At 43.8% G+C, this 27,592-nt stretch overlaps 1 protein-coding gene across 1 annotated transcript in view; it reads right to left on the reverse strand.

Moving 5' to 3' along the window:
* Positions 1-27,242, reverse strand: part of ATXN10 (ataxin 10) — a 153,775-nt gene extending 126,533 nt beyond the window's left edge. The window contains exons 1-2 of the mRNA XM_082422439.1: positions 26,897-27,242; positions 4,982-5,173 (exon numbers count right to left, since the gene is read on the reverse strand). Of these exons, the coding sequence (XP_082278565.1) occupies positions 4,982-5,173; positions 26,897-27,012 (308 nt within the window). The 5' untranslated portion in view covers positions 27,013-27,242. The remainder of the gene's footprint in view (positions 1-4,981; positions 5,174-26,896) is intronic.
* Between the last annotated feature and the right edge of the window lie 350 nt (positions 27,243-27,592).

Genomic DNA, 27,592 nt, shown 5'->3' on the forward strand with positions numbered 1-27,592 from the left:
GACTACCGGTTAACAGTTCCTGTAGTGGGCAGAATAATGGCCCTCCAAGGCATCCACATCTTAATACCCAAAACCTGTGAATATGTTACCTTACATGGCAAAAGGGACTTTTACAGTCGTGAATAAATTAAGGACCTTGAGATGAAAGGACTAGCCTGGATTATTAACCAGGTGGGCCCAATGTATCACACGGGTCCTTATAAGAGGAATTCTGGAGGGTCAGGGAGGGCGGCCATGAGCCAAGGAATGCAGGCAGCCTCTACAAGCTGGAAAAGGCAAGGAAGATGATTCTCCCCTAGAGCCTCCAAAAGGGGTTCGGCCATGCTGGCCCACTGTGGGCTTCTGAATCTCAGACCTGTAAGATAATAAATATGTTATTTTAAGCCACTAAGTTTTTAGTAATTTGTCAAGTAGCAACAGGAAGCTAATGTGGGTAGCAGAAATGGGGTGCTGCTCTAACAAACAGATACGTGGAAGTGGCTTTGGGATCTGGCAATGGGCAGAGGCTGGAAGAATTTTGAGAAGCAGGACAGAAAAGGCCTAGATGCCTTGAATAGCAATGTGGACATTGAAGGCACTGCTGGTGAGATCTCAGAAGAAAATGAGGAACTCGTTCCTGGAAACTCGACGGAACGACCCTTTTTCTACAGTGGCAGAAGCTTAGCAAAACGATGAATTTGGATATTTAGCTGAGCAGATTTCCAAGCAACACGTTGAAGGTGTGGCCTGATTTCTTCTTGGTGCGTATGGTAAAATGCGAGAGGGGAGAGACAGAGGAGACTAAAAGGGAACCAGGTATGATTTGGGAAATTCTCAGTCTATCCGGATCGCAAAAGATGCTAAAACTAGACTATTCACTGTGAGGAAACTGTGCTCTGGAGAGAAAGCCAAGGATGTGGCTGGATGACCTTTTGCTAATGCCTTGGAAGAACCAGAAGGTCGGTGTTCAGTTACACAGAGGGCTCTTTAAAGAGACTAGGAGTGTTACTCATTCCCGTCAGTCATCTCAGCAGAAATCAGGAATAGAGATGGGGTTATCTAAGAAAGCTCTATGGCAGACCCCAGATTGCCTAATGGTATATAACTCCCCATGACATACATGTGAGACCCACAAGGTTTTTGAGAATGTCATACCAGTAGAAACTCTGCCAACCTGGATGAAATGCACACAGAAAGGATGAAATGAAAGAAGGCTGTTAAACTCCCAAAATCCTACAGGCAGGAAAGAGGCTGATAAAGTTACTCAGCTGAAAACATGTATTACTCTTACCCTTCGAGAAAAAGGAAGGATGACTCTGAGGGTAGGACCAAGGGCAGAGCCTCAAGCCACAGAGATCATTCCCAGGCCTCAAAACCTGAGTTTGCCCAACTGGATTTTGAAATTGCTTGGGACCAGTGACTCCTCTTTTCCCTCAATTTTCTCCGCTTTTAGAGGGTAATGTCTAAAACTGTTATCCTAGGCCTGTCCAACCATTGTATTTTGGGAGCAGACAACTTCGTGTCTAGTTTCACATGTCCAAAGAGAAAAAGGAATTTTGCTTCAGGATGAATCATACCCTGAGTCTCACCCAAATGTAATTCAGATGGTAAGATTTGGGACTTTTTAGCTAATGAGACTTAGATGAGATTTTGGGCTAGAGGTGATGTTGAATGGGTCGAGAATGTGGGGGACCTTGAGACGAGATGAATGTATTTTGCACATAGGACAGACGTGACTCTTTAGGGGCCGAAGGGTAGACTGTGCTGGGCAAAATAACGGCCCCCTAAAAGTGTCCACATACTAAACTCTGGAAACTGACTATATTACCTTTCATGGCAAAGAGACGTGATATAATCAATTTATATTTGATCTTTGTCCCCAGTTCCTGGCACAGAGCTCCTAAAACCCTTGGAAGTTCCTGTGTGAGAGGAAGGCCTTTTGTTATTCGTAACAAGCCCCTTTCAACCATACCTGAGCTTATGCTAAAGAGGGGACTCTTCCTGGGCCTGCAGGATGGGAGCCAGTTGCCAGAGGGACCAGCCCTAAGATCAGACAGCTGGAACCTTCAACCCCAACCTCCTACCTCTGAGGAAGGGAAGGCAGTTCAATCACCATGGCCGATGATTTAATCAATCACACCTATGTGATGGAACTTCCACAAAAAGTCCGAAACAATGAGTTTGGAAAGCTTCTGAATGGGCTGATGAGCACATCAAAGTGCTCAGAAGATGGCATGCCTGGAGAGGGCACAGATGTTCTGTGCCCCGCCCCATCCTATGTATCTCTTCCAGGTGGCTGTCCCTTTATAGTAAACTAGTAACAGAATGTAAAGTGCTACCCTGAGTTCTGTGAGTCGTTCTACTGAATTATCAAACCTGAGGGGTGTCCTGGGAATCCCTGAATTTGTAGTCAGCTGGGCAGAAATGTAGCCTGGGTACCCCATTTGCAGCTGGCATCCAAGGTGGGGCAGTCTTGTGGGACTGAGTCATGAAGTTATGGGATCTGAAGCCACTAACTTGAGGTAGTTAGTGTCAGAATGGAACTGAATTGTTGGACTGTTGGCTGTTTTTGGAGAATAAGAACTGGTCAGAAAATACCACAAGAGACTTTCTAGGAGTGATTAAATTAATGGTTTGAAGATGGGAAGATTATCCTGAATCACCTGGGTGGGCCTCACGTAACCATAATGGTCCTTATCAGAGGGATGCCATACGGTCAGAGTCGGAAAGAGACTGGAAGAGGTTACGGTGTTGCTCTGAAGTAAAGGAATGCAGGCAGCCTCCGGAAGCTAGAAAAGCCAAGGGAATCAATTCTCTACTAGAGACTCCAGAAGGAACCAGCCCTGCTGCTGACACTAACTTTAGGTCAGGAAAACTGATTTTGGACTTCTGACCTCCAGAACTGTCAGACAATAAATTTCTGTTATTTTAAGCTACTGAATTTGCAGTACTTTGTTACAGCAGCAAAGGAAACTCATACAGCTCCCTACCTTCTTCACTTCTTCTCAACATAAATCAGAATTAAGCCAAGACATTCACTGCTAAAGAAGAGGGTCAGGGTCGGTGTGCACAAGGCTAGACTCCTCTCTCCCCTCCCCAAGGCCAGGTGGGCAGACAGCCATTGCTCCTTTCCTCTTTATCCGAACACAAGACTGGTGGGAAAAGGGGCTCAGCACCTGCCTCCAAAAAGAAGATGCCGTTCCACCTCTGTTTCTCCTCTTGCCTCTACACATACAAATGGCTGCCAGGCACCTGGGCCCACTGCCTGCTTCTGTATGGCCAGATTTGGTGGGGGGAGAAAAATGTAACTTCATAACATGAAAATTCTATGAAATTCAAATTTCAATGTTCACAAATGAGGTTTTACTGGAACACAGCATGTGCATTTGTTCACGTACTACATACGGCTCCCCTGTACTACAATGGGAGAAGTGAGCCCCTCTGACAGAGATCACAAAGCCTGAACTATTTATCTGGCTCTCTGCAGTAAAAGTATAGCGACCCCAGCAATAGGGATTATATTTACATGCAGAGCTAACTGCTTTCAACAGTTTTCTTTGAGGACTTCCTGAAATTGCATATGACTCAGGTTGTTTGCTTTGCTGTATTATACCCCACGTTCCGTACATCCTTGGCAAAAAATAATTCCAGTCCATACAAAGTGCAATGTTCAGACAAAAGATGTAAAAAGGTCTAGGCCTTAATAGCATCCTACTTTTTAGTTAACTCTTTAATAACTGAAAACATCAGAAAAATACGTATTGGTTGAGATCTGAATCTCGACAGGCTCGGGAATATCAGCTTTAGTTAAGGTTGACCTCAAAGCCCCTACCAGAATCTTTGTTGTCTTTCTGACTACAAAAATGTTTTTCCCAGGAGCTGATGCCCTGAATGGTTAGAATTTCCATTCTAGGGCTCTCCTTTCCCTCTCCCGTCACACTAGAGGGCCTCCCTGCCTGGAAAGGGACAAAATAATCTAGCCTCTGGCCTGCTGCTTCTAGCATATAACTAGTTATACTTCTTCAATGTTAACTATTACTACCAAGATCATTACTGTTTCTATCCATTTATCTGTATATGGACGCCATGTTCAATTCTGTGCTGAAGTTAAACAACTCTCTCTTTTGGTTCCCTCTCCTTTGATCTAAAAAAAACTCATTAATCATATCAAAGCCTCAGGTACAAGACCGTCTAGGCAGCACAGGGAGTCCCTCCATCGGCTTCTGGACCAGCCCGACTTCACTCATCATGGCAGTAACAGGGAGCCCGGGGGCTCTGTCTACATTCAAGTCCAGGAAATTAAAGTGAGCATGCTTTGTGGCTTCTGACTTCATCTCAAGTAAAAATTGTTAATAAAAAGTAGATTCCATGAGATCAAAGAGGAAGGGTGCTCAGTTCTGGGAGGAGAGTGTAACATGTAAAAGAACAAGAGCAGGACGGGGCAATTCTCTTGCTCATCCTTGTAACTCCATTTTAGTTGTGCATTATAAATTAGGTGGCAGTAGCTGGCAACTTTACACAATCTTTAGGAACGCTTAAGATAAACCGTCTGAGAAATTCACATCGTGCTCCCTGTTCGAAGTACACACAAGGGCAACTAATTAAAACACTAAAACTAATTACAACACCTACAACTAAGAAAAGTGAAGTCCAGAACTGCAAGTGCATTTAGGCAGGCAGACTAGAATCAAAGGATCAAAATTAAGTTCAAATCACTGTGTTATGTAAAAAACCAAATCCCTCAAAACATTATAAATACAAGTGAGAAACCTGAATAACCCCTAATGTTAAACATGCTGTCCCATTACGCACTCATCCAGGAGTCTCCCACAACAAGTCCTGCAGAACACTTGTCCCCGGAGACGGAGAGAGTCTCCTAATAAACACGGGTGACTGTGACGCCAAAACCATCTCTAACAGATAGGCCAACATGACAGAACCAGCATGCACGTACACAAAGAGATATTATCAAAGGCATATATGTAACTACAAAGAATAGTACCTGATTGAATTTTGGTTCACAGAACACTCAATACAAGCATTCCGGAGACACCGGAAGCACTCCGTTATTAACTGCAGACTGGAAGCCAGATGTTCCACTTGGGATGGGTCTCTGCAGGCCAGCTCAATGGCATGAGAAGATTTCTTTAAGATATCCAGGACTCTTTGGAAGATAGTCCTGGGTGCTGTTTCTCTGAAAAAGGATAAAATTGTTACAAACCAGAAAAAAAAGAAAAAGACATTTCCGAATGTCCTTTTCAGAACACTGCTGGTGCTTAATTTTGCGGGGAGGCAAGCTAGGCCTATCTGTTCCAGCTCCTTAGTTTACGACACAAAAGAGCTACGTACACTGAGCACTTCGCCAAGGCACTGCTCTTATCAACCTGTCCCTGTATTATCTCATTTAATCTTTGCATTAACCTTATGAAGCCAATACTGTCCTCTCCATTTTAAAGACAAGACACCTGAGACAGAGAAGAGTCTATGTAACTTGCCCACATCCCTCAGCTAATAACTTTTGGAGCCACAATTCCAACTGTAACAGTCGGATTTCCACTCCCACAACAACCCGAACCCCCGTTTAAGGTGACTGTTTATGGTTATGGGTCTGCCCTTGGTCAGACCAGAATATCTGCATCTCACGTTCTAGACAGAGAATATAACCATGTCCTCTGTCACCCAGTGTGTACCTGAAGTAAAGTCATGAGAAAGGATCCTCATGAAGGACTGCCTGGGGGGCAGAGACACTACCCATTCTTAGATAGAGGAGCCAGAAGCAGTGCCCTGAGCTTACACATGCTCAGCCACAAAGATGGGGAGCCGGGGGAGCGGGAAGGAGGGAAGGAGACAGACAGAAGCAGAGGGAGACGGACAGAGAGACAGAGCGAGCTCGCTTCCGGGGAGCGTGTGTGCCCGGGGCGGGGGATGAACCTGTGGCTGTTCACCCCGCCCCCCCACCGGGCCCCGCAGTTCCCACAGCCTCTCGCGCCAGGCCCACTGCCCCACTGGCTCTCACTCCACAGCTATGAAGGGAAGGATTTCTGTCTGCAGCACGGCACCTAAATGCAAGCCCATTTCCTCATTCCATGAATCCCCTGAAGAAACAAGAATCCGCTTTAATGTCAGAAGAAAAATTGCTGTTAGACAACTGAAGAGACTCTTACAGATTAGTCCTGACCATAGGAATTTTCTCCCTGTGGTCGCACTGTGGAATCCCAGCACCCTACATTTCACCCCCGGATGAAATGAAGCCAGACCACCGGGGAGCTGCGCATTTCCCCAGAAGCACGGCCACTGAAGCGCCCCAAGCGGCTGTGCTTGCTCGGGGTGGGGCGGGGGGGCCGGGAGACACTCCCTCCGCGAGCTTCAGGACCATAAATACTTGTACTCCAAGTGTCGCCTTTTTAGCTTAAGGATGGATGATATAAATCACTTGATTTATCACGTTCTCCTCTGTCTTTGCCTTTAAGAAGCCTGGAGTCAAACCCACGACCCATCTTTAACACTATGAATCCCTCAGCATGACTTCTGAGTACTAACCTCATTTCTGGCTTTTCCCTCCCCTCCAATTTCCTCCCTTACCTTTACTTTATCTAACTGTATTTATTTTTTAAGGCACGTCAGATTTGTTTTTGGAAAGAGGCAGAATATAAATTAATCAATTAAAAACTGGGAAATGGTGCATAAAATAATCTGCCCCACCTCCCCCCGCCGGCCCGCTCTAAATGGGGATCACGAAGCTGACTCAGGGTCGCAGCCATTAAGCGACCAAATAAAAAAGTGAAAGTTCAGAGGTGCAGCATTAGCCCCGCCTCAGAAACCGTATGAAACAATGCAGTGTGTAAGCCACTTTCAGTGACCATATGACAAAAAGAAGATTCACTAACACTCGCACGCCAGCTTTAAGGAGAAGTGGGTGCTGCTGGGGAGAAGGCAATTCCCACTCTACCCCTAGAGCTCTTGCCACTGGACTAATAATAAAACTGACAGACACGCAGGAGAAAAAGAAATTTTAATTCGTGTGCATGGAGGTCTCATAGAAATGGGACCTAAAAAGTGGGCCACAGCATGCGGCTTTTATACTTTTTAGACAAAGAAACACTAAATTTCTGAGGAATTGACGGAACAAAGAAACTTAGGCTTTGGGTGCTTAGTTAGTGAAGAATCTAAGGAGAGTCTGGACTTAGGGTACTACGTTAAAGAGGAAACAAGGTTTGTTTATATAGGCTTCTTGGCCCCAAATTCACCTCTGGGGATAAGGGTGTCCTTCTGACTCCAGATGCAGGGAGGGTACCTCTCACACGGAGATTTATTGCCTGCTTTCAACAGAGAGGAGGGTCAGAGCGTCCCTCTTGCACTGGCTCTTTCTTAAGTAACTTTAATTCAAAAAAATCAATATGCCACTGAGGCTTATTTGGGGGAGGCGTGCTCTGGGCTCAAACGATACTAAATATAGTGCAGGCACTATTAACACGCTAAGAAAGTACCCACGGGTTTAAAACATTCTGAAGAATGCCAAGAGTGATCATGATTTCTACAACAAAGAATAAACCTAATTACTTCTATCTGCCCCACCTGCATAAAGTTTTGATGACATTTATTACTTAATCTTATAGTCAAATAAAAGTAGAGCTCTAGAACTCGAATAATCTACAATAAAGCCTCTTTTTTTTTTCTCCTACGATGACTAAGAAATGTGTGTTTATACCTGGGGTAAAGAAGCCAGTATGATTTCTTTCAGCGGGTCCTTCACAAGCTCCCTCTCTCGTGGGCACCACCTTCTTACTGTGAATGGTCTTCTCTGATGTCACTCTCTGAAATCTTAACCTCTGCTTCACTCAAAACTGATATCTAGCACAGCAAAAGCTTTGAAATCAAACTATAATAGACAACACAAAATAACAGCACTGTTCTTAGGAAAACTGGGTAACTGATATTCCAACCATAGAACAATTAGTAAGTTCATGAACCACCCTAAATAATTTCCAATGTTACATGTTAATTTGTCACATATACACCATGCCTTTCTCCTTCATTACACTTTTAACCAAAAGAAAAATGTTTACCTGAACTACGGCCAAGCAAAAGATTCCTGAAACACAAATAACTATTTTTTTTTTAATATTTATTTATTTAGGCTGTGCCAGGTCTTAGTTGCAGCACGCGGAATCTTCACTGCAGCATGCAGGATCTTTAATTGTGGCATGTGGGCTCTTAGTTGCAGCATGCATGTGGGATCTAGTTCCCCAACCAGGGATTGAACCCAGGCCCCCTGCATTGGGAGCGAGGAGTCTTACCCCCTGGACCACCAGGGAAGGCCCACAAATAACTATTAACAGCTACTAAAGAGTAATCACAGCAGCATCTACCCAGCATACAACAGTTCACGCACGCGGTATAAAGAGAAAATGAACTGGGATTGTGGTCACTGTCATTTGTCCTCCCCATGGATTCCTGAAACCAGCAAGCACTGGCAATCCTCTGGGTCTGTTCACGTGTATGCGCTCCCCAAGAATCCCTCTCACACCAGCCCCACCCAAGCCTCTGCCTGGAAGAACCTGGGGGCTCCTTTCAGGCCTCTGAAAACTCACAGCCCTGGTGAGACTTCGCTGCTACTCAGAGTACTCAGGGGAGCCGCATCCCATCTCTATGCGGCCCTGGAGCTCGGTCCACAGAACGGAATAGCACTTACCCACGTCAGATTACATTCACTGATGCGGTCTATCACCCCAGCTAGACTATAAATCCCAGAAAAATAGAGACTACCTTATTTTTTCCTGTATCTCTAGGGCCCAGACCTGCATTCACTAATTGCATTTGTTCAAGTTTAAAACGGTGATGAATAGTCACATATTCAGAGCGGGATCTAACTGCTTCACAGACTTGTCATGTAACCCACTTACTGAGCATGTGCCCTGAGCCAGGCGCCAGGCCTGATGGGAGCAGTGAAATCAGTGTACTTTGCAGCAGCAACTGGAAAAAGGGAAACACTGAGGAACTAGCTCAACTCGTCCATTCCCATTAAGAAATTCACACATCCTGGGCCCAAAAATTTGAAAAAAAATGGTCATATCTTAAGATGTTGATATCTTATAATTGGTATTTAAGAAACATCTAATTTCTCCTTCCCCACTGAATGATAAGCTTACCCACCGAATGGGTAAGCTTAAAGGGGGAGGGAGAGGTGAGGGGTTGTAACTCAGTTAACTACATTTTAAATTTCTTGAAAGCAGAGACTATTTCTTAGATATATTGTATACCCCTCTATAAAGGGTGAAAGGAAAAATAAAAACTTTTCCTCTAGAGCCATATAATATCTACAGATTTTATTCACCATATTTTAATACAATATAATAAATTAACAACTTTCATGAGATGAGGACAAAAAAAGCTTTTCATTAACAGTAACTACTATGAAAACATTTAACTCTCTTCTGTACCTCTTTACCTTCTCCACAGTCTTGAAAGAAAGCTATTTGGCATTACAGATCCAAAGGAGTCCTAATGTACTCTGTCTGCAAATTCCATGTTCACTGTCAAGACAGCACAGCTAAGTATGTGTAATGATTAACGACAGTGAAATAACCAGTAAAGATCAGTCAATCGTTTGTATATTACAAATGTTATTAATAATAAAAATTGCTGTCATTTCTGCTTTAACCAAACTAACACAAAATATTCACAAAGACTTTAAGAAGCTTAGCTACTTCATTCACAGAAGGCCGAAAGTACTTAGAAGGACAATTAAAATTCAACCATTAGACATTCCTTTTACATAGGAATGAATGTATACCCTGAAGACAACTTATAAATGAAATGTTACATTACAGAACAAAAACAGCCTTTGAATTATACAAAAGGTAGAATTTCACTTCCTTCAAGTCTGAACAGGTTTAATCTTGACAAGTCCTGTTTGAATAAAATTAAAGAAAACTACCGGTGATTACAGCACAGGTTAGATAGGCCTAACATACCATCCGTACTCACATCTTACAGTCAATTCATCAGGCGGGACCTCCTTCTGAAAAGGAGACTAACTGTTCGTCATTTAACACTACGACTAAGACTTACATCCTGGTTAAAAGATTCATTCTAATACCCGACATTTAATTAAAAATTGGCACATGTGATTTAGAGTCGTTTAACCACTGTCACTGAGAAAAACTATTAGAATACACAAGTTCAGAGATTAAAATAACAATCATTGGTTGTTATTTAAAACCATAAACCCCTTACTGATTTGACTGCGTTAGACGAACAAAAACAGAAAATAAAAACATTTCTATCTCCTATCTCCTATCAGAAAGAGCCTGGGCAAAAGTTTGAAATTCACCTCTGCAGACCTCAAAACTCTCCTTTACATACTCTCTTCCCCTCTTCTGTCACATCCAGGACACTCAAGCTGAGACAACTCCCTGAGACAGGGTTGCAGGGTTGGCAAACTTCTTCTGTAAAGAGCCAGAGAGTAAATATTTTAGGCTTTGAGGACCTGACAACCTCTGTCACAACTTCTCCGCTGCTGCAGGGCAAAAGCAGCCATAGACAACATCCAAACGAACGAACACAGCTGTGTTCTAGTAAACTCTTTTTATGGACACTGAAATTTCAAGTTCATGTAATTTTCATGTGTCATGAAATTTTGTTCATTTGTTTTCCCCTACCATTTAAAATGTAAAAATCATTCTTAACTCAAAGGCCATTTTAAAAAAAAAACATAAAAAAACAGGTGGGGCTTCCCTGGTGGCGCAGTGGTTGAGAATCTGCCTGCCAATGCAGGGGACACGGGTTCGAGCCCTGGTCTGGGAAGATCCCACATGCCGCGGAGCAACTGGGCCCGTGAGCCACAATTACTGAGCCTGCGCGTCTGGAGCCTGTGCTCCGCAACAAGAGAGGCCACGATAGTGAGAGGCCCGCGCACCGCAATGAGGAGTGGCCCCCGCTTGCCACAACTAGAGAAAGCGCTCGCACAGAAACGAAGACCCAACACAGCCATAAATAAATAAATTAATTAAAAACCAAAAACCAAAAAACAGGTGGTAGGTCAGATTTGGCCCACAGATCATTGTTTGGCGATACCAGCTTTAAAGGGTTCCAAATATATCAGTCCTCTCCCCCTACCCCGTAAAGTCACATACTTCCCTCTTCCCCAATGTCCTCACCACAGTCAAAATTCGTCTCTCATCAGAACGAAGAGAATCTCAAATGCATTATACCAAGCAAAGGAAGCGAAGCGAAGTGAAATGTGCAGAAGTGGACAGTGTCCAGAAGAAAACCGTGCACACAGAGAAAGCTGGCAAATGACAGCGCTGGCACTAAAGGTCCCAGGTGAAGGCCGGCCGTTCCAGAAGAGGTGCTGGGACAACTATCAATCCGATGAGAAAAAAACAAATTGGAGCCTTATGTAGAATCCTACTAAAAGTAACTCCAGATGGATTTAGGAATACATGTTAGGCAAAACTATGAAACTCTGGAAGAAAATATATGGAGAATGTCTTTATAGTCTTAGGTAGAGAAAGATTTTTGTATGTAAGACCTTATTTAAAAAGTGGTATTTGAGCAAAGAACTGAAGAAGTTGAGGAAGCAAACTATGCCCCTTCCTGTGAGAAGAGCTTGGATGGCAGGCAAAGGCATCACAGGAACGGCAGGGGGCCTGGTGGAAGCATCCAGTGACTCAGGGGCAAGACATAGGCTCTGTACGCCACTGGAAGAACTTCCGCTCCTGATGTGAACCCAGGGAGGGTTCTGAGCAGAAGAGGGACATCACCTGACTTTCACTTTGAAAGGATCCCTCTGGCTATTCTGTAAAGAACTGATCATAGCAGGAGAAAGAAAAGACAACAGGAGATCAGTCAGGACACTGTTCTTGGAAAAGAGTGGCAGAGGCAGACATAATAAGCACGGACCAGATTCTGAATATATTCTGAAGATGGAGCCAATAAGACTTGATGATAAATTATTATGAGGGTTATCTGAGAAGGGGGAGCCAAGGATGGCTCCAAACTTTGGCCTGAGCAATAAATGGACAGATGTATCTGCTGTTTACTGAGTTAGAGGAGACTGCTGTAAAGATATATGGAGGAGGGGGGAATCCGGAGTTCAGATGGAGATTTGTTACATTTGAGGTACTTACTAGAAATACAAGTGGAAATGTGGAGTAGGCAGATGAACATACAAGTTTGGAGATCAGGAGAAAAGTCCAGCTAAAGAAAACTGCTAGAGTTACCATCAAATGTAAAGTAGTAAAACCCCAAGGCTGAATGCAATTGCCAGGAGAGTACAGGTAGGTGGGGAGGAGAGGCCTGAGGACTGAGCTCTGGACCTCAGAGAGAAAAGCCAACAAGAGAGGAGAATCCGAAGGGGGTGGTGTTCTAGAAGCCAAATGAAGAAGGGGTTTCAAGGAGAAAGAAGTGATGAACTACATCAACTGCAGCTGATAAGGATTTATCCAGTAAGATTTAAGATTTTAAGATTTATCTTAAATCCAGTAAGATAAGGATTTAAGATGAAGACCAATGGACTTGGCAATGTGGAATGGGTTCAAGAGAAAAGAGAAATTGTAGTAGGTGAATATAAAAAACTCTTTAGAGAAGCTTTATTATAAATGGGAGCAGAGAAAAATCAGGGAAATTGGGGAGAGATTTTTCTTAGGATGGGAAAAATTACAGCAGATCTATAAACTGATGAGAACAATCTAACAGAAAAGGTAAAACTGATGATTTAAGAAAGAGAGGGGGGGAAAAAAGAGAATTGTTGGAGCAACGTACGCAAAAGGGAGCAGAATTTAGTGCAGACCTGAGGGGGGCGGGCATCTGAAGCAAGACAGTTCACCGACAGTTAACAGAGGGAAGGCAAATTATGGGGACAGATACAAGTAGGGGGTAGAGAGGGTAGTGGGAGTTCCTGGAAATTATCTTCTGGTTGCCCCTATTTTTTCAAAAAAATAGGAAACTGGGAATGAGGATGAGTGAGAGGCAACGGAGACTTAGGGAGAGCAAAAGGCATAAAGCAGTTGACTAGGAAAGCAGGAGAATTAAATGGGCTAGGGAAATAGCAGGACTGCCGGGCAGAACTAAATGCCTATCCGAGGTCAGTGATCAACCACTTACAGAAAGACCAATCAGTATGATTGTAAGTTTTTCTCCATCCTCATTCAGTTATTTGGGTGCAGACACAAAGGAAACAGCAAGCTGGATTTAACTAGAGCTGAAGTTTTACCAGGAAAGTATGACAAAGTTAGGAGAAGAGGCAAGGGAAATGAGAAAGTATACAAGGAAATGCTTTATTACTGATCCTTAGATCTAAACTGGATTTAAGAAGGGAAATGTGAACATAAGGAACCAAAGGGACAGTGAATAGGAAGGAGTAGGACCAACAGACTGTGGGTCCTGGTGGGGCTGAAGACTCGTTGGAACAGGGGACCCGGAGAGACAGGATCCAACAGGCAGCCAGAGTGGGACTCTTGGAATTAAGATTGTGGAGGGAATGCAGCCATGGTTAATCATAAGGCCTGGGTAGCACGTGGCAATGTGTGGTGAGATGGGAGGAAGGAGGTGTCCAAGTTCACTGAAGGAGAGAAAGTCAAGAAATAAAAGGTCAGGGTAATGAAAGGATAATCTATGTAAAAACTAAAATAACCAAGATTTAAGACAGCAGAAGTAATGCAGAGTTAACAGTGAACTAGAGCTAAATTCTTTAAGGAACGACATAGAGAGACCAACAGATCTTTTAAGAGCAGAAGAGATTATCCATGAGGTATACTCTGATGGCATGAGATGAAAAGTTGGAGGGGTTTTGGAGGAACAAGTTCTGAAAGCAGCAATGACAATCACCTTCACACCTACACACCTTCAAGCCAAGCAGTACACTGGATATAGGAGAAAACAGCCCACTTTAAGGACCTTCTGGGAAAGGTTTGTCCTTAGAAGTGAGCCGTACTTCACCTAGATCAAGAAGGTGAAAGGAATGTTCAGAGAGGTTGAGGACATAGGGAATTTTGCACACGGGAAGGGTTTTAAAAGCTGAGGAGTCAGAAAAGGGTCCATTCAAAGCCTTAAGGGAGTCAGAGAGTAACAGGAAACCCAGGAGTTTCCCATTTTAATCAGAAAATCAGCTCGTGAATGTCTAGCAAAAACCCCGTTGAGATTTTATTTTGAATGGCACTGAAACCACAGGTCAACTTGGGGAGAACTGATGTCTCTACGTTATTGCAGTTTCCTATCATGTAATGGTATAACCATTTATGTTTTCTTTAGTGTCTTTTGATCGAGTTTTGTAATATTCTCAATGAGGAAGATAGCCACTAACACTTAAACTGTGCTTATTCCGTGCCCGGCACTTAACTAAGCACTATGTATAAAATCTCCACGGCTACCGTGAGCATATCCCTAGCTTACAAATCGTCCTCTTACCTCTAATGTGACTTCTCTGGGCTTGTGGCCGTCAGAGAGGTTGACTCAGCCTAGAGTGAGCCCCAGGGTTCCTTGGTCTTTGAATGAGGGTCCTTGCCCACAGTCCAGTGACCACACCCTCGGGTCCAGGGACCACTACAAAAGACTGGAAGAACGAAAGAGCTGAGAAACTCTCCTCTGGGGGCATGGTTGGTCACAATTCTAACCTTATTTATTTTGATTTGCTGGCTCAAACTTCTTCCTGTCTACTTTGTCCATTTAAGATAATTGGATGTGCAGGGTGGCTCACACTGACCACATTGGTATTTTGAAGCTGAGTCAGAACACCTTACCAAGTAGTTCTGTGTGGTATTCCAGCTCATGGCACAGGTAAAAATAAAGGAAACTGTCACCACACTCTACGAAGTTCTTTTTATAGTGTAGCGTAATTGAGGTTCTCTCTCAACACAGCTGATCTGAATCATGGTTGAGTCAAGACAGCATATGGCGTCCTTTGCTAAGCTGACAAGTGGTGTGGGTTTCTTTTGGAGGGGGATTGTTTCGTTTCTTTTTTTTTTTTTAATAATGACCTTCCTCTCCAACTCTTTTTATTTATTTATTTATTTATTTATTTATTTATTTATTTTTGGCTGCGTTGGGTCTTCGTTGCTGCGCGCGGGCTTCTCATTGCGGTGGCTTCTCTTGTTGGGAGCACGGGCTCTAGGCACGCGGGCTTCAGTCGTTGCGGCACACAGGCTCAGTAGTTGTGGCTCGCGGGCTCTAGAGCACAAGCTCAGTAGTTGTGGCACATGGGCTTAGCTGCTCCGTGGCATGTGGGATCTTCCCGGACCAGGGCTCGAACCCGTGTCCCCTGCATTGGCAGGTGGATTCTTAACTGCTGCACCACCAGGGAAGCCCGTTTTGTTTTTGTTTTTGGTGCAGCCAAAGACTCTTGTTGGTCAGAGGCTCAGCAATGTTTGGGGAAAAGCTATGTGAATGTGTGTACATGCAGATGATAGGTTAATTTTGAGTTCTGCACTATGCTGACCTCTGAAGTGCTCAATATTCCCTTTCCTTATGAAAGTTAGTCAACATACTGATGCGAGCAATGAGGAACACCAAAACATTTTCTACCTCTTGAAATCATCATCATCTGTCATTATTTGATAATTTTTTATACCTCTTACTAGAGTCTTTCCTCTGTGCTCTCACTTTATATCTAATGACCCCAGAAAATTAAATAATCTAAGGAAATAATAAAAATACAACCAAGTGCTCATGATGTGCTAGCAGGTACTGAAAATACAGAGGTAAGTAAGATGAATCCTGCCCTCAGATTGTTCTCATTCTAGTGAGACTGGGAGGTGACTAAGTGATCACAATACTCTAGTGAAGTTCCTTGAAAGAGGAAAGGGGAACATAGGACAGAAGCACATAGGTCAAAAAGGCTTTCAGTAGGGGTTGAAATGGTCATTAAAACCTGAGGGAAAATTAGGAGTGTGTGTAGGAGGAAAGGAACGAAGTTACAAGTTTAACATTACAGCATTTGAGCTATTCCCCCTTTAGTGGTTTGAAGTGAGCTAGAAATAGTTACTTACACTGTACCAACTAGAGTTGCATCACTAAACACACAGCATGGTACACAGCATATGTGAGGTAATTAAACAAGTAAATAACTAACACGGTAAATCGAATTAATAGCTTTCGAGCAATCAGAGCAGTCATTACTGACTGGCTGTCAGTGCTAAGTGACTTTCTTTATTACAGCCATTGGCTCTTCACTGTTTATTCAGTTCAACATATATTAAGCACTCACAATGGACTGGGCACTATGCTAGAAGATACCATAAAGAAGACAGACCCTGCCCACAGCAAAGTCACAACCAAGTCAGGGGAAACACATATAAAAGTCTATTGCATTATGAAATGAAAGTGCAGTGAGAAAGGAGTTCACACTTTAAACATCTCCCCTCCATTCCAGACACGGTAATCATATGTTTATTTCTAAAAATTATAAATATAGAGCCCAACTTTAAAACAAGGTGAATATCTCCACACACCAGAAACTGACGGGAAACACTTGGCTATAATCAGGTCTAAAACCAGAGTGGAACATTTCAGAATGGCCTAAGGTCATCTGCAATTCAACTCTGGCAGGATGACGAGAACCAAAAGCCGCCTACACCTTGTGGCGATCAGAGTCACTACGTAAAAGTCAGTGTTAGGACAGGACTCCCCTGCATCTGCAGAGAGAGAAAAAGCTGGACTCAGTGCAGCCCTATGTATGGGTTACCTGCAAAGCTGTGCATCTCCAACGTCAGGACAAAGCCAAGAGAGCTTCAGAGATGGAACCCGGTCCAAGATGCTGGCTAGCTTAGTGACCAGACACACGATATCCCAATATCACTATGACACAAATCACCAATAGCAGGAAAACCTGATCTTAGGCTGGGGTCATTGGGGAAATAGGTGGAAGAAAACGCAACATCATTATACAAGGAGGAGTGAGCCCAGAAAGGGAGAAAATGTAACAAATTTCTCAAGGTGAGCCAGCAAACTAGAAGTTCAAAGAGAAAATCTAACCCTAAGAAAAACTGGTCCCTTTCCTCACCACTCCCAATGACATACCTGCAGAATTTGTGCTTCCCAACCCCGCAACTCTAGACTGTGCTGGACTAAGCCCTAGGGCCAAGACAAAGAACGTCTCCATCAGGGAGCACAGAAAAGGATCTAGTGTATCTTAAACTAGATACACAGAATGATCACTTTGAGATTCTCAAGCCGGTGAACCAGCAGGCAAAGAAGAGTGACTACACTGGCAGGAGAAACCCACCCTGATTATCAGGAACAGTTGCTACTACAAGCTGGGCACCGGGAGGAGTAATCTGGAACTCAGGGGTTCAATGGGCTGTCTCTTGGTACTTCCATGTCTAGGGATAGCCACAAACAGGCAGCTGCAGCAACCACAGACTGAGAGGAGAGAGGCAACCAAGGGCTCAGCCCCCTCGGCATGACAGCCCAGCTACAGTACTGGGGGAAAGTCAGGGAAGTCTAGACTGGAAGCTGGAGCAGGGAGATGATTATCCAATTACGGCCTCAGGACAGTCTTCAGCAGTGGGGACTGAACTTACTGCACTAACACTCCTGTCCAGGTCTTTCCTTTTAGATTCCAAACAGCTATAGCCTCCAAGAGCCCGTGACTGAGTGAACAGTATCAGGCAAGAGGAGGTCTCAGAAGAAGAGCACGCCGTAACAAATGTTCACAGAGTCCCTCACCGCACAGCCTTGGTCCATCTAGATAACAACCCCAGGGGCAATTCTCAACCAGTGGGCAACAGGTTAAGAGATAAATCACCCAGCCCTGTGCACAGATTATTTGGAGGTGCAGCCCTCAGGGACACCCAGTGGGGTTGAGCTCCAGCTGCCTACAACAGTCACCACTCAATACGGCATCCCTACATTGGCTGTTCCCCCTTCCACACCTAGCTTCCCCCCGTCCCACACTCCTGACTGCTGGGTACTTCACCCAAGTCCCTACCTCAAATTCTGCTTTGGGGAAAAAAAAAATCCAAAGGCTCAGGTATACAAGGAGACATGTGTAAAGATGGTCCCTGCAGTACTGTTTGAATTACCAAAACTTCAGGACAAATCCAATACCCATCAGTAAGAAAAAAGGTAGGTAAATTATGATGTAAGCTTATGAAGGGACACTCTACAGCAGTTGAAGTTAATGATCTAGCTCTCTATGTATAAAAACTGGTAACACTCGAAAACAGAGCAAAAATTAAAGATGCAAACTGCAGAGTGTACAGCATAAAACATACAGTATAACATGTACAAGGGAGAGAGGAATGAGACTGGAAAGTGAAACAAAGAGCCCTACCCACCATTCTCATCTCCGGGCATTCACGCCCTTCTGTGTGACCCTTAGAACACGCAGTAGTAAGGTATGTCCTTTCCAAGATGATAAAGGCACCCCAGCTCCCATCTTGGGCGGGCTCTCTTGGATCACTCGCTTTCGAACAAGCCGGCTGCCGAGGCACGAGCAGCCCTAGGGAGGGCTCCACGTGGTGAGGAACTGGAGCTTTCTGCCCAGAGCCACTCGTGTGAGCGTGGAACCCCGACCTCCCACCCCAGTGAGGCCTTCGGGAGACCACAGACCTGGCCCACGGCTTGACTGCAGCCTCGCGCAAGACCCCAAGCCAGATCCACCCAGCAAAGCAGCTCCCAGATTCCGGACCCTAATAAACTGTGTGAAACAATAAATGCCTGTGGCTTCAAGCTGCTAACTTGTGGGGTTATTTGTTCTAATACCAAGGACATTAACAATATCAGTAATGTTTTGGATTTTGAGAGAACAAGACAAAATTGTAACATTTGTTGATTTTTCAAGTGAAATACATGGGTACTTGTTAGATTATCTGTTATATCGTCCTCCATAAAGGCATTAACATTATTATATATTTGTGGGTTTTGACTTGACAAGAGTTTAAAAATAAGCAAACAAACCAACAAAAACACTAGAGTGAAAGTTAACGGAAAGCTTCAATTTCCTTTTTCCTTAGAGTACACAAGTATGGTTTTCTAAAATGTCAGCTCCTAAAGAAAGCACAGTCACTCCACGCAAAATCATTTAAATTCCTCTGCTCATGTCATAATGTAAGTTACTGTCAAGTACTCACTTTTTTATTGGAAATTCTATAACTTTTTAAAATTATCTAATATCGCTAAAATACCTTTCTACCAAGGAATTAAGATTTTGTAAGAAGTTACTGCCTACATCTTTTGGATCTGAAAAACCAATCTTCTTCCACTGACTTGAGTTATTAAATCTATTCCTTATTCTAAAGTTCCAGAGGCAGTTCCAAAGCCTATTAAAACAAGAACTTGATCATGGAATTGAGATGAAATTAAAAATTTTACAAGCACTATTTTAAAATATGAAAAAAATTCAAGAATTACCACACTTTTCACTTCTTTTCACTCCTGATTCTGACTAGAGCCGGCAATAATAATAGTGGTGTTTGCTGGCATCAACTACATGCCAGGCACCATTCCAGACTCGACATCCAGCACCCCCTAATACCCACATCAACCCTACAAGGTAGGCATTATTATAATACCTGTTCTACCAGGGTAGAACTGAGGCTCAGAGAAGTTAAAAACATTTGCAGTTCATGCAGCTAGTATGTTGCAGTACTTAGATTTGAAACTAGACCTATGCCTTACAAAAGTCTTTTTCCCCTGAAACCCACTGAGTCCAAAAAGATATCAATATTTCATACTGACACATTTCAATGGGGAGAGGAAGAAGCTCCCCGAACTCAAATTGTTTAGAAAACAAAACAATTTCAGTCACTCTGCAAAACAGCCCCTGCATTATTCACAGGTCACAAAAAGCCGAGGCAAATCCCACTCCTACCCGGGAGGAAGGAGATCTCAGGTTCCACAGCAGTAGGATGATATCACACTACGGCTATGCCTGCAATGCAAGATTCCAAAAGCACCCTCACACTGCAATTTTCAGTGGACAATGAGGTGAAATTTCCAGCGCCACATTACTTCCCTTTTCCTTCCAGAATGACTTCCATTTCTTTCTACATTTGGTTTCAAGCATTTCATGCACTCACACATCAGTCACTTCAGCTCATCTCAGGCTCTGGAAACAGACAGCACTGTCCGGCATAGATGAAAACGTAGAACAAAGCCTGACTCACTCTAACTGTATGAAGAACATTAGATAAACCTTTCTTTTCTTAGAGCAAATTTTACAATTCACAAACATTGTTTTACCACAAAGTCTGAGATTTAGCTCAAGTAAGTTCTTCTGGGGGTGGCAAGGAGAAGGACAATAATTTTACACACAGAAAACAGATATAACTTACATACAGTGAATTACACAGATCATTAGCGTTTAACAAGTTGTGTCAAATCCAGGCAACCAATACCCATCTAGGCAGAGCACATTTCCTTTACTCCAGAAAATTCCCTCATGCTCCTTCCCAGTCAACCCCCAACCTCCTTTGACAACCATTGTTCATGTCTGTATTGCCAATTAGCGATACAGACAAGATTAGCTTTGCCAATTGTAGAACTTCATAGAATCATACAGTATGTACTCTTTGTCTAGCTCCTTGCATTCAGTACGTTTTGAGATTCGTCCATGTTGTTGTGTATACTGGTGGTTCATTCATTTCAATTACCGGGCAGTTTTAGCCATTCTCCCATTGACGGACATTCGAGTTGGTTCCAGTATTTGGCTATTACCAATAGAGCTGCTATAAACATTCTTTTACAAGCCTTTTGTGAACATATGTTCTAGGGTAAATACCTAGGGTCATAGGCAAGGGTACATTTAACTTTATAAAAAACTGCCAAAATGTTTCCCAAAGCAGTTGCACCATTTACACTCCCACCAGCAATGTACGAGAGTTCCAGTTGCTCCACATCCTTGCCAAAATTTGGTACTGTCAGTCATTCTAATCCTAGCAATTCTAATGAGTATGCAGAGGTATCTCATTATGGTTTTACTTGTTTATAACAGCTTTATTGAGATATAATTAACAAAGCATATAATTCACTCATTTAAACTACATAATTTGATGGATTTTGGTATATTACATTATTAACTTTTTAAATTGTGGTAAAACAAATATGTAACATAAAATTTGCCATTCTGACCATCTTTAAGTGTAGAATTCAGCGGCTTTAATTACATTCATAATGTTGTACAACCATCACCACTAATTCCAAAACTTTTCTAAGACCCCAAACAAACTCTGTAACCATTAAACAATAACTCCCCCCACCAACCCCTGGTAATCTCTAATCTCCTTTCTGTCTCTGTGAATTTGCCAATTCTAAGTACTTCATAGAGGTGGAATCTTATAATATTTGTCCTTTTATGCCTGGCTTCTTTCACTTAGCATGTGTTCAAGGTTCACCCACATTATAGCATGTATCAGTACTTTATTCCTTTTCATGGCTAAATAATATTCCACTGTAGGTACATACCACATTTTGTTTATCCATTCATCTGCTGATGGACACTTAGGTTGTTTCCATCTCTTGACTATTGTGAATAATACCTCAATGAACACTGGCATAAAAGTATCTGTTTGAGTCCCTGCTTTCAACTCTCTTGGGTACGTACACACCTAAGAGTGGAACTGCTGGGTCATATTCTGTGTTTAGCTTTCTGAGGTTCCACCAAACTGTTTTCCATAGTGGCTGAACCATTTCACATTCCCACCAGCAATGTACAAGGGTTCCAAATTCTCCACATCCTCACCAACACTTATTTTCCATTTTTTGGTAACAGCCATCCTAATGAGTGTAGAGTGGTGTCTCATTGTTTTAATATGCATTTTCTTGATGATTAATGATGTTGAGTACTTTATCATGTGTTTGCTGGCCATTTATATAATCTTCCTTTGTAAAGCACAGATTTTTATGACCAATTTTTTAATTGGATTGTCTTTTTATTATTGAGTTGCAGGAGCACTTTTATATATTCCAAAGCAAGTTCTTTGTCAGATATATGTATTGCAAATATTTTCAGTCTATGGCTTGCCTTTTTCATTTTCTTAATGGTGTCTTTTGATGAGCAGAAGTTTTTAAAATTTTGATAAAGTCTAGCTTGATAATCAATTTTTTCTTGCAAGGTTAATGTTATCTGTGTCCTGGATAAGAAATGTCTGCCTACACACAAGATCACAAAGATATTCTCCCATCTTCTAAACATTTTATAGTTTTAGCTTTTATGTTTAGGTCTACAATCCATGTCGAAATATTTTTTGTGAATGGTCCAAGGAATGGGTCAACGTTCATTTTATTCCAATTAGATTATCAAGTTGTTCTACCACCACCATTTGTTGAAATAAATAATTTTTAGATTGACTTTGGTTGAGAGTTTGCAAATATTTTGGAAATGGGCTTAACACTCCTTACACAACATTCAGCACTCAATAAAAGACAGGACCAAATGACTAAACACAAGAAGACAGAAAATGACAATAGACAGTTATCAGGCACATTCTCTAAAACAAAAACTATAATTAATATGCTTAAGAAGGTAAATGACAAAATGAATTTCAACAGAGTAATCCATTTAAAAAAATCAAACAGAAATTCTGCAATACAATAACTCAAAAATACAATACCTGAAACTAAGAACACAATAGATGATAGCAGATTAGACACAGCAGAAAAAAGGAATAGAGAACTAGAAGGCAGATTAGCAGAAAAATTTCAAACCAAAGCTCGGAGAGAATGGGAAGTACAGAAAGGAGGCTTTGAGACACAAAATACAGGGAAAGGTTTAACATATGTGTAATTACAGTCCTTGAAGGAAAGGAAAGAACAGGAGAGAAGCAGTATTTGACGAAACACTGGCTGACAATTTCCTAAACTGTTCAAAGACACCCAATTCAAGAAGCATTATCCAAACAGGATAATTACAAAAAAGCCAACCATCTCTGTCCTCATAGGCCTTCGTTCTGGAAGGAGACAGAGAACAAATAAGAAACCATTATTAATAATTACATAGTAAATATGTTAGAATCTAATATGTTCTTTCTTTAAAAAAGGGAAAATACTTTATAAGGTAAAGGGGTCCCAAAGTATGGAGGGAAGTATCTGCACTATTATATAGGATATACAAGGCCGTGAAGGAAGTAATCAGAAAAATAATTTTGACTAAACATAGGTTAACAAGAAAAAAGTAGCCACACTGAGAAAAGCTTAAAAAAAATATTATCTACATGAACATGGAAGAAAAAAGACTACGCACGCACCATGAGTAATCACTTATACAAATAGCAGCAATTTGCTAAGCACCTACAATTATCAGACTGTATGCTAGATGCTAGGGATACAGGGAATGTGAAACATTCACTTTATTCAAGAAGCTTATCAGATGGAAGAGCAATGAGGTATCAGTTTCAGCATGAGAAGAATTTACAGAAAGCAGTATCCAAATGTTACACTGTTTCATGAATACTCAAGAACCAGAACATAATCTTCCCTACAGAAAAAAACAGAGAGTAGCATTACTCAACAGAACTTACTGTGGTGACGGAAAAATTCTGTATCTGCATGGTCCAATAAGGTAACCACCAGCCACACGTGACTGCCTACCGAGTACTTCAAATGTGGCTGGTACAAGGAATGGAATTATTAATTTTACTTATTGCTAATTAATTTAAACAGCCACATGTCACGAGTGGCTGCACGGACAGTGGAGGTATACAGTACGACAACCAATCTCACCTGGCTCTACACTTTAATAGAGGGGTCTGCATACATCATAAAGGTAAATGATGAAGAAATACATCATAAGGGTAACTAAAGGGTTGGAAAATAAAACCGCCAGGATAAGGCTGAAAACAGAATCCTTAATGTACTTACATCTTACTCTGTTCCAGAAAGAATCTAGCATGACTTGTAAAGACTCGGAGCACAGCAAGAAAAATCACTTGTTAAATGTTAAAAATGCAGATACGTACATTAAAAAGGTATAAAACGAATTTAAAACAATTAATAAAGAGACCTACCTTCCACAAAGAAGAAATAACTGAATAGCCTCTTAGTACTGATATTTTATGACCGTAAGCAATTTTTTTTACAGATTTTAGTGGTTAAGACACTATTCAAGGAGTGGGTTATAGAATATGGGTTTAATCCACAGGACAAAAATTTTAGATTGGTATATTGCTGATCTATATACCAGTATATATAGCAAACTACCCCGAAACTGAGCAGTTTGAAGCAGTCACATTTATGGTCTCACACAGGCCAGTCTCGAGAGCCTGCACACACGGCTGCGGGCTTGCCTGGGACTGAGAGGATCCACTCCCCGCTGGTCACCACGCGGCTGCTGGCCGGAGGCCTCAGTTCCTCACCACACAGATTGCGCTACGTGGACGCTCGGGTGTCCTCACAACATGGCAGCTGGCTTTGCCAGAGTGAGTGATCCCAGAGAGAAAGCAAAGGGGAAGCTGCACGGCCTTTTGTGTCTCAAAAGTCACACACTGTCACTTCCCCCATGTCTATTATTTACAAATAAGTCGCTAAGTTCAGCCCACACTCAAGGGGAGAGGAATTCTTTTGTTCCATCAATTACTTTCTTGCTTTCCTCAGTACGTTTTTGCTTTGTCCGGTGTTTTTCTATTTGCTACTCGGAGGCCTCATTTTGCTTCGCTTTACATCCCATCCAACCCCTAACACCTCGGTCCATCCTGCTTCTGGGTCCATCGACATTGGATGGATTCTCTCAGAGCAGCTGGACTCTGGACACCCCATGAGTTTCTGTGAGGGGCAACTAGTGATTTGCCCAAAGACACACAAAGAAGTAGTGGCAGAATCAGGACCAGAAGCCGGATCTCACAAACTCTCATCAAGGGCTCTCTGCCCCACCACACAACTATATGCCTCCCTATCCCAAGACCTGCACATCAGTTCACCTTTCCTAGTCTTCAAACTCCGCCTGGAATTAGGACAAACTTCCTGCCAGCCCCAGGAAAAACTCAAGTCAAATATGGGACGCATCTTCACTTCCTCATTCTTCCCCAACAATCCAATTGGTCCCTGAGTCTTGTCTATTCAATCTTATAAATATTTTTCAATATTTATCCTACCCACCCCCATAGACAATATCCTAAATTCAGGCACTTTTCTCTTTCACTTGGGCTTCTGCATCAACTTCTTAAAAGTCCCCTGCCTCTACCCTCACCCTAATGTATCCCCAACAATGGCAGTCAGAGATCTTTCTAATATACAGATCTTGCCATGCCATGCCCTTGAAAGAACCTTCAATGGTTCCCCTCACAAGGGACAGAGTCAAGAAAGGTCTTGTAAACTGGCTCGGGGTGTTGGATTTTATCCTCCAGGTTATAAAGAGAGACCTGATATTTGACCATCTCCTCTGTACCATACACCTTACCTATGTTATCTCATTTAAACCACTCAGAAACTGTGCAAAATCAGCACACAGTCCCTTTGCACATACTGTTCTTTCTAATTAGCCCTCTCATCTGTAAGCCATGAAGCCAAAGTAATCGAAAACCTTTCCTGGCCCACCAATCTATCCATGAGGTCCGCAGATCCCCCCGTGCCACTACCTCTTCTTGTCTAGACCCCCCATTACAATTTGTTTACACAGCAATTACTCCAACATGCTTGAAAAAAGGGGGGTATCACATTCATCTCTGCACCTTCAGCCTCTAGAAAAGAACCTGTTTCAGAGTAGGTGCTTAATAAAGGTTGATGACTGATTACTGACTAAAAGGACGGTCCGTCAGGGTATAGATATGCCCAAGCAGTAACTCATTCAACACATCTTCCAGAGTGTCATATCAATGAACATATCTCCCAAAAATCCCAAGGAGCAGTGCCCTGGGCTCTTAGCACTCTTTCAATTGCTCAACACTTCTTATTGTGATTTAAGGCAGCAGAAGTGCTCAGATCAAAGGGACCTCTAGGACTTCTACACTCTACTCTTTACTATCTGCTGGTTCCCCAGAACAGGACTTTCCAGGAGAAGACATTTTATTTTTCAACTTCATCACCTAGCACAAAACCTGGCACATGGGGGACCACCCATAAATGTGTTAAAGGATAGTATCAGCGAGCATTTACTTAGTACTATGTGTCAGGTACGTGCTAAGGATTTAATATGCATTATCTCATTTAATCCTGACAAACAATGTCCCCAGAAAGGTACTGTCCAACATTATTCCTATTAAACAGACATGGAAACTGGGGCCCAGAGAAGACTAGAACAAAATCAAACAGGCACTGACTGAGGGCATCACATACTTTATATTTTCACATGCTTTACTTCATTTATTCCTCTGTACAATTCAGAAATGAAGTCATGTATTATATTCCCATTTTTACGCAAGAAATCTTAAGGCTTGGAAAAACTGCACAATAACGCACGCACAGCTTCTAGGGCCAGGAACCAAATCCAGGTCTGTCAGATTCCTGGGCACCTTTGACAATGGCCATCTGGCCCTTCAATGGCAGAGGGAGGATTGAAGTGGCCTCTCCACAAAGCGCGGCCACCACTGGGGATGCAAAGCCTGAGCTGACAGGCCGAATGGAGTGACGCCACCTCCCACCTTGCACATCTGTAACGTGTCTCTCCCCCACCAGCACGTATGCTGACTCCGGCGGCCTGTCGGTCTGTTTCCGTTACAGGGGCGCCATCAACGCGACTCAGCTAACCAAACAGGCAGCAGACGGCCAAGGGCTCACTTGGCTCGGTCCCCCTTCCTGCACCCGGCTTCACACCTGTACTGACGGGCAGGGAACAGGTGTCAGCCCCCCGGGGCACCTCGGGGACCGGGCGGGGGAGGACGCGGGCCTGGCATCGGCGGCCCGGGGCCCCTCGGGCGCATCGCGGAGGCCGCCACCCCGCGGCCGTCCCGGGAGGAGGGGGCGGCCCGCTCCCCAGCTGCCGCGCCCCCGCCCCGCTCCCGCAGCCCCACCGGGCCGCCCCCGACGCTCGCGCCGCCCGAGCCGTTACCGATTCCGCTGCTCTTTGAAGAGCGCCGTCAGCGCGCGGAGAGCCTCCAGGTCCTGGATGGGCGCGGGCACCATGACGCCGGACAGCCTGCCGGGCGGCGGCCTGGGCGCCGCCATCTTGCCGCTCGCAGCTCGGGCCGAGCGGGCGACGACGAGGAGCAGCAGGAGGAGGAGCAGGAGGGAAGGCAGAAGGGGGAGGAGCGCGCCCGCAGCCTCCGGACGCCGCCGCCGCCGCCGCCTCTGCGCCGCTGCAGCCCGTGGCCGGGGAGGGAGAGCGCGAGAGCACGCGCCCCGGCTCGCCTCGGGCTGGAGGACGCGACGGCTCGGCGAGGGGAGGGGGCGCGGGCGGAAGTCCCGCCTGCAGGGAGGGGGCGCCGGCCGGAAGTTCGGCCTGTGGGGAAGGGGCGCGGGCGGAAGTTGTGTTGGAGGGGGCGGGGAAGTCAGGAGGGTGGAGGATCCCAGAGGAGAAGTCCGGAGGGGGCACCGGGACGGGGGCGCCCTGAAGGGGGAAGTGCGGGCAGAGGGGGGTCTCCACGGGAGGGGTATGAGGAAGGGTGGGGAGTCCTGCAGAGGCTCCCCCGGCGGAAAAGGCTGAAGACCTGGATCCTGCGGTTGGGTGGGTTGATCAGTGCCCACACCGACCCACTCGGAACCGGAGCAGTCTGTCTCCAGCTTGCAAGTCTCAGACCCTGGAAGC

This window comes from Balaenoptera physalus (genome assembly GCF_965194825.1).
Source record: "Balaenoptera physalus genome assembly, chromosome: 13".
NCBI lineage: Eukaryota > Metazoa > Chordata > Mammalia > Artiodactyla > Balaenopteridae > Balaenoptera > Balaenoptera physalus.